The sequence below is a fragment of the Loxodonta africana genome, chromosome 15 (genome assembly GCF_030014295.1).
Source record: "Loxodonta africana isolate mLoxAfr1 chromosome 15, mLoxAfr1.hap2, whole genome shotgun sequence".
Classification (NCBI taxonomy): Eukaryota; Metazoa; Chordata; class Mammalia; order Proboscidea; family Elephantidae; genus Loxodonta; species Loxodonta africana.
The window spans coordinates 76,068,668-76,081,049 of NC_087356.1; the positions used below are offsets into that span (position 1 = coordinate 76,068,668).

The 12,382-nt window shown below is 46.4% G+C and overlaps 1 protein-coding gene across 1 annotated transcript in view; it reads right to left on the reverse strand.

Moving 5' to 3' along the window:
* Window positions 1-1,761: 1,761 nt before the first annotated feature.
* GRIK4 (glutamate ionotropic receptor kainate type subunit 4) overlaps window positions 1,762-12,382 on the reverse strand; it is a 363,160-nt gene continuing 352,539 nt past the window's right edge. Inside the window, exons 18-19 of the mRNA XM_003418197.3 lie at window positions 4,407-4,525; window positions 1,762-2,118 (exon numbers count right to left, since the gene is read on the reverse strand). Coding sequence (XP_003418245.2) covers window positions 1,762-2,118; window positions 4,407-4,525 — 476 coding nt within the window. The remainder of the gene's footprint in view (window positions 2,119-4,406; window positions 4,526-12,382) is intronic.

Below are 12,382 nucleotides of genomic sequence, written 5' to 3' on the forward strand. Positions count from 1 at the left end.
TCAGAAAATGGAAACTCTGCATGAAACTCCCAGGTGGTGAAGCCAAGCAAAGGTCAAGCAGCTGCAGGGAAGCCGCACCCCTTCCATCAGACGAGTGCTCACGACCTCCCAAACTCCTGGCAAAGTCGAGCATTACCTAGCAGTCATACCATAACCTGGAAAACATCAGTAACTTCTATTTTGTGAATGGAAAAGAAGTTAAATGCTTTATCTAAAGTCTCACAAAAGGAGCTATTGCCCAAACTGAGGTTAAAACTTAAGAGTTACTAGTTCCCAAGCCTGTGTATTGGCTACGAGACTCTTACTTCTCTCCCAGGAACCTGGCAAATTCTTGACTACTTAAGGTCTTTCCATTTAATAAACACACACACACACACTCACACACATAAACACATGCAAACACATACACTTGCACCCGGGTCTCAAGTCTGTTGTTGTGAGGTGCCATCAAGTCGGTTGCATACAACAGAATGAAACACTGCCCGGTCCTGCACCATCCTCACAATCATTGTTATGCTTAAGCCCACTGTTGCAGCCACTGTGTCAGTCCATCTCATTGAAGGTCTTCCTCTTTTTTGCCCTCTACTTTACCAAGCGTGATGTACTTCTGCAGGGACTGATCCTTCCTGACAACATATCTCAAGTCCAGTAGCAAGAAACCTACCAATCTATGATACCTGGGGACCTGGCTTCATAGACAGACACTGAGTTTGGTTAAAAAGAGATGCAGTTGACAAGGTATGCAGCATACTAAGAGGTGGCCTGTCTTCCTCCTCCACAAACAGCACTTGCCAACCGAAGCCCAGGCCACGGTATGGAGCACTGTATCCACTTGGCCCGGCTCCTTGTACTTGGTGCATTCTGCTCCCCTGGGACCCTGTCCATCTTCAGAGACCACATTCACAGAAGCCCAAATCAAACCCAGTAATAGTGAGAGTCAGAGAAAGAGAAAGAAAAGACACCAACCCCTGAAATCCCAGGCATTCAAGGCCTCTTTGAGTAGACTATGGATTTTTTTTGGGGGGGGGGCATTTTAAAAATTGCTTTAATGGACTTTTATTTGAGACTTTCCAACTTATTCTTCCCAAGATTCCTACACTCCCTGACCCCAATCACCACACAGAAAGGAGACTTCAGCACCCGAAATCGGATGCATCGACTCCACATCCTAAAATTCAGGAAGAGGAACAGGAATTATTTAGACTTCCATTCCCTAACCCCAGCCTCCCCCTCCAAAAAACAAAACAACAGGAACAAGAAGACAACAAAAGGAGGAAGGAAAGAAAAGGGAAAAGAAAAAAACATACAAAACCAGAAAACAAAACTTCCCTGTTGACTTTAATTTTTTTTTCTTGTGAGAACTAGACCCAGGGTACAATGGCCCTGTCCTAGGGGGACAGTCCACTGGTGATTCCACCCACTATTGGACAGGTCTGGCCGGGCAGGGGCCCCACTCCAGACGCTATGTTATTTTGGTGGCAGGGAAAGGCCCGATGGGAGAAGTGGGGCTCCTTGTGCCTGGGAGGGAGAGCGTCCCCATCGCCACTTGCTCGCAAGGTCTCCGGGTGGACCCCGCTCCCTGACTAGGGCGCTGTCTCTGGCGGGGGCCAGGCTCTTTGATCGTTTTCCAAAGTTACTGTATCCAAAATCCGGAGAGAAGCTTCCACGCTGTACAAAGGCCGGCTCTGGGCAGACAGCAGGCGCCCGCCCGGGCCCTGCCGCCTCCCCACCTGGCCGCGCAGGCTCCCGCCGCCGCCCAGGCTACTCGGGCTCGCTGCTGTTGGTGGTCTTCTCCCACTCCAGGCTCTCCTCGCTGCGGGAGGGCGACGGCCGCGCCCGCAGGCCCTGGAACCGGCGGCACTCGGGGCAGACCCGGATGTGTGTGCAGCCGCGGGCCACCAGGGCGGCCTCCTGGGCCAGTCTCTGGGCGAGGGGGTCGGACTCTCCGGCCCCGCACAGCTTGCCGTTGCTGAGCGTGGCCGTGCCCCGGGGCCGGCGCTCCTCGGGGATGGGGGGTCGGGGCTGCGGCACCCCAGCGCGCCGCCGCCGGGGATGGACACTGTCCTGACACAGGACGATGCTCCGCAGCTCGCTCACCATCTCCTGGCAGACGGACACCTGGAGGAAACAGGGAGGTCACAGCCAGGCCTCTCAGAACAGCCCCCGCGGGTTCCCTGCGGGTCTGCTGCGGGCTGGGGGTGGGGGGGGGGGTGTCACAGAATCACACAGTCCCAGGTACGGATGGAACCCTGAAGACCTTTCAATCCATCGCCTCACTCCCACCGCCCATTTACGTCCAAACATGCTCTATAGCCGCCCAGCCAGCTGGTTGCCCAGGTTTGAACACCTTCAAAGTCAGCAACCTCAGGATCTTGCACAATTCTAGCTGCTAAATCCTTCTGTTGAGCCAACAGTTCCTCTCCCTGAAATTTTCATCCCTTGATCCCAGTACAATTTGGACCTTGAAGCCCACTAAACAAATAACCCTTCAATGCATGTCAGTCTTTCAAGTACAGGTGTTCTGTTGCTCTGAAGTTCGCTTTAGGCCACTTCGCTTTCATGAAGGACCTGCATTAGTACCTGTTTTCGCTAACTGACAGAAATCCAAAGAGGATTTTTGCTTTTACGAAAAACGGTGAAAAGCGGAAATTGTGATCAGCGTTTGTTTTCCAGTGAGCAGTTAGAGAGGGAGCAGAGCGGGCACCCTGTGTGGGGCAGTGACAGCGGCTCCTTCCCCGGGAACTACACTCAGCATCTCAACACCAAGCCGCCGTAGCTTTGTTAGTGTTATTTTAGGGTTTATGTGTTATTTGGTATGATTTTGGGGTCTGGGAATGTTCATTTTCTCACATAAATTAATGGCTAATTGTTTCTTTGCTTTACACCATTTTGGCTTATGAAAGGTTTCATAGGAACACTCTACTTGTGGATAATGGGGGAAACCTGTGCTTGGAAAAGCTGCCAAGTCCACAGGAGCATTCTTTTCTCAAGTTAAATGTTCTCCTTTCTTTTAGTCTGCTGGCTATGGCTGGAGGCGATGCACTATAATGGTAACTAACAAGAAAGACAACAGCAAGTACTGTTACTACAGGCCCAGCATCTCCTCATAGGAAACGCTTGGGTCCAACTGTGGTGCAGAATTCTGAATATTTTGGATTTTAGGAAAGTAATACAAGTAGCCCTGGTGGTGCAGTGGTTAAAGTGCTCTGCCGTGAACCAAAGGGCTGGTGGTTCGAATCCTCCAGCCGCACCACAGGAGAAGTGGCAGTCTGCTTCCATGAAGAATAAAAAGAATACAGCCTTGGAAATCCTATGGGGGCAGTTCTGCTGTGTCCTATAGGGTCGCTATGAATGAGGATTGACTCAACGGGTAATGCAATGCATATGCAGTATTTATGTATCACACCCAGTGGGGTCTGGGCCAGACGTGATATTGAAACACATTAATATTTCTGTAGCAAAATGTATATATATTCTCACTAAATGAGAAAAATAAATACCATAAATAGGGAGAGGGCAGGCAGAAAAAAAATACAGGGAGAAAGAGGATAATCCCGGAGTAGCTGGGTGTGACAATACCTGTGATTGTGCGGGAGAGCAGAGAAGAGGACAAGGAATGGCAGCAGTGTTGTATGGAGGTCCTACGTGGGGCAGAACTGCATACATTCAGAGGGGCACCATCTGCACAGTTAGGAGATTCCTCACCAGTGGCCATCAGGGAAGGAGGTTTTAGGAAATTCCAGAGTTGGGAGATGGAGATAGAGTCTAATGCACTTTACAAATCTAATAATGCCATTGAGTCGTGCCCCTTCTCTGGGGTGAGGATGGAAGGAGAGTAGGATAAAGGCTTCCTCCTTCTCAGACTCTCCAATCTATCTGAAGTTTATATTAACCCAGTCTCTATGCCATAGGTTGGGAAGTTAAACTTATTCAAAATGTCTGAGAAGACATAATTCTTGGGCTAAAGTGAGTTGGGGTATCTCTAAGTGTGTCTTGACACGTAAAGCAACAAACATACTCAGAATCAAAGGACTGCGATCATCTTTTCCATTAGTCACCTGGTATGTGCACCTGTTTTTCTGTGCTATACTACACCTGAAATTATAGCTGAATATAGGATTTTGCTATTCATAACCATTTTCCCATATTATATTTATTTATGATGGGCCATTTCAAAGAAGACTGTGAAGCCCAGAGAGGTTAAGAGCCCTTTTCTGTGGCTGCATAATTAAATGCACGAAATCAGTGATGAAGAAATCACTCAGACTCCTGCCCTCGGCTCGGGAATTCTTTTCCACTGCACTGTTTGTTCTACTGGTATTCCATCCTGTTTGAAATGACTTCTGTTGGAAAGGGTAAACTTTGCCCCATCTGTCAACACTATTAGTACTCCTTTGGAAGTTTACCTCAGTTGCTTCTGAGTGTCGGAGAGTCCATAAGAACTCCAACATTGCCATAAAAATGGCCACGATTAAGCCACAAATAAGAACCACAAAGATTCCACCAATATTCTCCATTCCCAGGCCTGTAAGAAAGTGATAACAAGAACAACAAGAACAACAAAAAACAGCGTAAAATGACTGGAAAACATAATCCTTCTACCAAAAATGGTGAAAGTCATTTAAACGACCAGAATTTGAGTCTTGCAGGCACTTTAGATGCACATTCCTTGAAGAGACTGAATTCACCTGAACAGTTGCCCTTCTAACCTGGGGCTGTTTGAGCAGGTTTTTTTTTGACTATGGAGCATTTGAGTTTGGGGCATTTTTTTTGAGGTGGGGGAGGCAACATGGCTGGAGTAAAAGTAGGGGGGAGACCTAGTTGCAAATGGACAAGACTAATGAGATACAAAAGGGTGTCTAGGGGTGGGAAGGTAAGCCTCCTCTTAAGAAAAGGGCTCAGGACAAATTTGATTTAGCCTGTAGAGATGCACCACCAAAATTTCTGCAAATTCTAGCAGTTTCATAACAATTTTAGTCAATCTTCCTCACCTTGTATTCATTTCGTGTAAAGCAACTGTCTTGACCAAACCATGGATAGGAAAAATTATGTTTACCTGTCTGTATTACCATGCTACTAAAACACTTATTTAGAAAGTGAAATTTTTTATCCCACCAGACCTGGCTGCCATCAGAACCACCTTGGAAGCTTGTTAAAATACAGATTCCCAGTTCCTACCCCAGACCTGTTACGTCAGTATCTCTGCAGATGGGGCCCAGCAATCTGTATGCTTTAGCAAACTACACAGCTGATTCCTTTCCGGCCAGGCCTAAAATTAGTTTGCAAACTGATATTTTTTGGAAGCACTGTACTACACTGTGAGTTGCTGAAACCAGGTACTGTATCCTCATTGGCTAGCACAGCAGCTGGCATATATACTATGTGGAGAATGATATGGTTGTTTCATTTCCATAGTGTCCAGCGTTGAGTTTAGCTGAATTGATAGTCTGAATGCTTTTTCTGGCTTTAGAGAAATACAAGCTTTAGGCAGAGTGTCATAAACACATGAAAGCCTGACTGAACAGGGGCCACAGTCATAAATCAGATGGCATCTTTGGAAATGTCTAGGAGAGTAGCTTATGTCCTGTGCTTTTTAGGAATGCTTGCCCATCTGAATGCTTGTTCTATCAGTAGTGTCATCGCTGAACACGGAACTATGTCAGTGTCAGGGAAAGCTTCCCACAGCACGTGAGATGAGTCGCGGTTCAGAAGCAGAAATCTGACACCACCTTCTTTCTATACCTTGGAAAGCCATAGACATAGCCCTGCCTAGTTGTTTCAAACTGCCTTGGGTTTCCTTTCACAAAGCTCCAAATGGTTGTCTATTGTTTTGTATTACACTACACCTTAAGTTATAGTTGTATAGGATTTTGCTGTTCATAAAGCATTTTCACATATTACTACATACTCTGGCCTGCAGATCCACACCATCCTAAGGAAACAGATTTCTACCTTCCAGAAGGAAGGTGATTGGGGTTCATTTGAACACCTCCCCCTCTAACCTGGGGCCATTTGGGCCGTAGGTTTTGACCTGGGGGCATGGGGCATCAGATCTACATGAATGGGGAACTGCGAGTTAGGGAGCCCAGAGGGAAATACCCACAAAAGGGATGCGAGAGGGGATGCGTCAAGGATGTAGCAGGGATGTGCAGGCAGATGTGAGGGGTGGTGAGAACTGAGCAATTGTAGGATGTGTGTTTGAGCCTCATGGATGAACTAGTTTCCCCAGACAGCCCCTGTGGAGAGAGGTTGGAGGGAGACCCCCGATGAAGGGGAGGTGACAACCGTGATAGTAAGGATGGCCACCTGCTCAGTAAAAGGAGTCCCCAAGGTACTGAAATACTACTAGACTCCACCGTCACCTTGGAATAGTTCTGCCTGACATAGAAGGACTAGGATCCTCTTGAAGGGCCTCAGCCACCTCACTTCCTGTTCCTGTGAGGAGGTGTTCTTCTCTCCTCTGGACCGGTTTCGCCCCCTGAACTCCAGCTGTTTCCCCTGCCTTTCTATCAGTAGCCACCTGGCCCTCCTACAATCTTTCCCTCCCCACGGACTCTTTCTTTCAGCACATGCACACACTCAAGTTTCTCCCTTCTTAAAGAAAACCAAAAAATCCTCCTCCACCCTCCAACTTTGTCTAGTGAACACCCTTTCTCTCTCCTGGTTTCCATGGCCAAGGTTTTTCAAAGCGTTGTCCGTATCAGAGCTATTCTGAGACATTCTGAAACCCTTAAATTCTTCTGCTTGGAGGCCCCATCTCACAGAAATGCCAGAAATGCACCCACATCTTATGTTAAATGCATTTTTAAAATTTTGCTTACAGTATTACTGAGCAGCAAGAGGCAGTTAATTTACAATTGGCTGTGATTTCTCAGCAATTAGTGTGAATACAGGGGAATGTTTGCAAGATGAGAAAATCTAACCAAAAAATCGTTTCTAAATGTAATGAAGTTTTCACAAATATTAAATTTAAAAATTAATGAAGTTGAAACAATGTTACATCCTGGAGATACTTAAACATGTCTTAATTAAATTTTGCAATTTTCTGCTTGCATTTTTAAGCCAATTGTGACCCTAATACTCCCCAGCATGTTTTCTCCTTTTCAAAATGGACTTGACATAACTAATGCCATGATGAAAGATGCACCTATAAGTTTTTCTCCTTCCTCTGCCTGCCTCCTCCTTCGCATACCTTTCTTAATGACTTGCATACCTTTCTTAATGACTTGCATACCTTTCTTAATGACTTTCTTCTGACCTAATGCTAATGACTCTGTTCTCTGTTTGATCTGTTGCAGATAACTTTGTTTTGTTCTGTTGGACCACCTGTAACTTACAATCCCTACAGGGACATCAGAGCCCAGGTGTCTGATATGTATATCTTCAACCTGATAAGGAGATGTCGGGCATGCATCTCTTTAGTCTGATAAAGGGTCTTATGTCATTATCTTGTAATGAGTAATTCCTCTGGCCATGCCATCTGCAGGCTACAAAGACACTTATAACCCTTCTAAAAATTCTACCTAAGCTCTAATGTAAAACTGCTCTTTGGGACTCCATAGAGACAGTCGCTGTTGCTGTCAGGTTCCTGGTGGTGTACACATCTCCTAAATAAACTTTCTTACTCTTTCTGACTTGGAGTACATTTCATTGGTTTGACTGCTCCAGGGCATGGAACCTCATAGGGCAACACAATAATTTTTTTTTTTTTTCCAGACCTCAAATGTAACTCTGGACCCTTGAAAAGCTTTCAGGCCCCAGCTACTCTATGATATCTGAAGGGAGAAACTGATTTAGCTCTGAATTTACTTTTGTCCTTCCTATTTCCTCATCTCATGCAATTTGGCCTTATACCACTGCCCTCACCAAGGTCACTGATGAACACTGTTTCTAGCCACTGAAGAATTTCCAGTCCACATCTTACTTGAGCTCTCTTAGCACTTGACCTTGTCAACCACACCCCTTTCTTGGTTTTTGTAAAGCCATGCTCTCTTCTGATCTTCTCAATCACCTTTGCTTGCTCAGGGATACCATTCTCTCCTCATTTTCTGGCATGTGGTCTCTTGCCTCTCCTCCATGCCCTGGCAATTTCCAAGTCCTGATGATCTTACTTCTGAAATAGTTTTCAATGTCTCACCCTTCTCTCTATTCCTCCTGCCACTTCCCAAGTCCAAGCCCCCATCATCTTGCTTGGACCACTGCAGCAGCCTCTGAGATTTCCCTGCTTTTAGCTGTGTCCTCCTCAACTCCACTCCACATAGTTGCCTGAGTGATCTTTCTGAAATGCAAAACCTAACTGTGACACATTCGCTAGCAACCCAGAACTGCTTATAGTTCCCACCACACACCACTGTTGCTCCCACCTTCTGTCTCTTTGCTCATGTTAGCACCTTTGCCTGGAGCCTACCCCCAGCCCCAGCCCCACACCTGGCTACCGCCAACCTTTCCTTAAGACTTAGCTCAGGGATCACTTCCTCCAGGCCACTTCCTCTGATCTTATCTGTTCTTTATACCTCTTTTGGGCATTACCAATGCATTGTGTATCACTCTACTATCACATAAATAATGCATTAATTTATGTTTGCATATCAGTATTTCCCACTAGATTGTGAACTCCTTGAGGGTAAGAACCATACCTTCTTCAATTCTATAACCCCACAATCATGGTACCTTGTCCATGATAAGAGCTTCATAAATGTTTGTTGAAAGAATGAGCAGAAAAAAAGAGGATAAAGACACCGCAGATACAGAGGACTGCATTATTAAAAGCTCTGGAAATCCATACTGTGATATGTATCCATTCCTAATGAGATGTTGTTTAAAATAATAGTAAAATGAGGCAGCACGTCTTTGAGCATGCCCTGCCTGGTCACAGAGGCAGGCGGCACGGAACTACTGAGTGGCTGGCCAACATGGGTCTGAACACTGACATGGATAATCATGGTGTGAACTGACCGTTCCGGGTCCGAGGCAGGCGTGGTGGGGCCGGAAAGGGTTATGATGGACATATGATCTGTGCTAGGATAATTCTGGTCAGATCAGGTAAAGCGTCTTGAAGGAGCTGAGGTTTTCACGGGATTCTGGTAGAAGCCGTGAGTCACCGAAACACCCACAAGTCCTTCTGGTGTTTCAGGGCCAGCATGTTAATCCTGGGTGCTGGCTCCAAGTGCTGATTCTTGGCTGAGGGGCCTCCTCCCCACAGGAGAGAGGCTTGTATATCACTCCTCCCTTTAGGAACTTATTGGGAAGTGGAAGCAAGAATAGATTGCTGGCATAGTCAGAGCTGAGAAACAGATGGAGCGGGAAGCGGGAAGTGAGCGTTAGGAGAGCGCAGCAGTTCCATTTAACACTGTCATCAGTCATTCTCCTAGAAGTCAAATGCCTTCCCCAGCACACAGCCATTAATCAGAAGCAGACTGTGATGTGGGCTCCCTCTAGCCTGACTAGAAAGCCCTCGTGGCACTCACAGACACTGAAGCACCTGCAAGGGGTACTGGGAAGCCATCTTACCACCCCACCCTTCCTTCTCCAGATGGGACCACAATAAGCCACACACAGACAGATGGCTTTTAGAATGGGGATTTTCTCCTGACACTTGCATCTCTAGCCTCGATTAGGCCCCAGTATGTAATAATGCTGCATTAGCTGAAACAGAATAAAGCTTGCCTTGCAAACTCCTGGTTGGTTAAACACGAACTTTGGTGTCACTCACAAATTGCTCACAAATACAAATGCTAGCTCACAAATGCAAACGAATAACTTCCTTTGTCTCTAGAACTACAGAAGGGAATGGCAAACTGGAAGAGAGCACCTTGAAGAGATTTGAATCTCCTCCCACCCACCTACCCATCTGCTCTTCCTTCAGCTCTGACTGGATAATAATCACTTCTAGGGTGCAGCTGCATCTTTATCTTTAGACCTTAAAAGCCTAAAACCTTTCCGCATCTCCTGGTAACAACAACAGCAACAAAAACCTGTTGCCATTGAGTGGACTCTGACTCATGGTGATCCCGTAGGGTTTTCAGTGGCTGCTTTTTCAGAAGTAGATCATCAGGTCTTTCTTCCAAGGTGCCACTGGGTAGACTGGAGCCTCCAGCCTTCTGGTTAGCAGTGGAGCACAGTAACCGTGCACACTGCCCTGGAACTCCTATCTCCTGGTAGCAGGGTGGAAGCTTGTGACTGAGATGCAGAGGGGAGGTTCCTTTTGAACAAAGAGGGGGTGGCTGTAGCTGGAGAGGCAAAGAGGCAGAGGCCACAGGAGCCACTGAGGCAGATGCAGAGGATCCACATATACAGAGAGGGGACAGCCTCATGTCACAATCCCATCGAGGGACAACATATTCATCTCTGACTTCAGTAAACAGGTCTTTATTGAGGAGCTTCCGTGAGCTAAGCACTGTACTAGGTGCTGAGCTCTGTGCAATATTCACATATTAAAAATATTGGACAAGAACACGGATTCTTTGACCAACATGGCTTTCAAGCATGTTCTACTTCCGAACCATGCTCACCTACATCCGTGCAAACATATTAAATGGCCCATTTCCACAGACTTATCTGTTGTAAATAGCAACTTCACATGCCCATGTGTGAGCTGGCCTATGTGGCCTTCCCAGAAAACAGAAAGTGATTCATTATGCTTGCACTGTTGAGGACTGTAACAGTATGCTCGCCATTTCTTCTTGCATTCTCGGTGACATCCATTGATTAGACATAGCAGATACTAGAGAGAGTGACAACAGGAAAGTAGGAAAAGGGGTACAAAATAGAACAGAGATGGAAGAGGCAGATGATGAATTTTACAATTCATCAAAACACTAAGTATGGGACAGGCATTTTATAATCTATCAAAATATGAGCTCAGCCAGCTCATTTTAAAAACATTTGCTGCCTCATTCAGTTATTAAAAATACCATAAAACAGGCTTTACTGCCCCCATTTTATAGTTAAAGCAGAAAATCAGAGAGATTAAGTAAGTTGCCCAAGTCTTCACAGCTAAGAGGTGAGTCTGAGTAAGTCTGACTCTAAAGCTAACGCTTTTTATGAAGTGCAGCTGATCTTCATGAGAATTTACCACTACCACCCATCTGTCAGTTTGTCATACTTTTTGGTGACTTGTGTGTTGCTATGAAGCTGGAACGTATGGCACTAGGATTTCAAATATCAGCAGGGTCACCCATGGTAGACAGGTTTCAGAGGAGCTTCCAGACTAAGACAGACTAGGGAGGAACGCCGGGTGACCTACTTCTGAACATTAGTCAATGAAAATCCTATGGCTCAAAACAGAATACTGTTGAATATAGTGCTGGAAGATGAGCCCCTAGGTTGAACACAATGGCCTCGAGCATATCAATGATCATGAAGATAGAGCAGGACCAGGCAACAGTTGGTTTTGTTGTACACGGGGTTGATATGAGTCGGAGCCAACTTTACAGCAACTAACGACAAAGACTATGAGTAAAGCTACTAGGCCAACCACTGTAATTCAATCCTTACAGCCGCCCTCTGCAACAGGCACTACCTTTATCTCCATTTTCTTGACAAGGAACTAAGGTACAGAGTAGTCGGGTAGCTTGTCCAAGGCTACATGGCTGACAAGCGGCAGTGCCAGAATCCAAACTGAAGCCAGAGGCTGAGCCCACACCACCAGTCCCTGTAACTACAGAACTCACGCTAATCCTGACGGTGCCTCCAGCCCAGAGCAACTGGCAAGAGGGTCCCGTGTACAGTAGTCACCTTATAAAATCGCCTTCTCTCCAGTGAAACATCAGATGTTTGAATCGATGATTTATTGACTTAATCTTGGCTCAGTTTCGAGACAAAGTTGTGCTGTGGCCTTTGTAATCAGTGGCCTCCTTTGTTACAGACTCGCTTGGGCCACCCTTTGCCTCCATTGTGCCTTCTGGACCTCTCTGCCCCCGCCGGGAGTTTCGGCGTCTCCCAGCAATAAATCTGATTTGATCAGGGAGGCTTCCTCTGCAAGTATCTCTCTGAGGCACTATCTCAACTCCCACATTCGGGTTTACAGCCTTGGCTCAAACCAGAGAAACCAGAGACCCAGGATAACTGGGCTGGGCCCCCTGAATAGAAAGAGAAAGGAAACCATCTCCAGAATGCCCCTCCTCTCCTCACACGCCCCCACTCTTGCTAAGATGTCTCACACTCTCATTCCCACTGTGCCAGACAGCAAACTTCCTACTCTCTAAGGATCTCAGGAGTCTCTGTCATGGCCTCTTTTCCATCCTTGAAAGGGGACCCTGCTTTTCACAGCCTGGTGTCGTATTTGTGTTCCTTTGAAGCCCGATGGTGAGCTGGTGTTTTTCAAGATAAAGGTATTTAATCTCCTTGGAATTCACCGACCACCTTTTTTTGTCTAGCAATT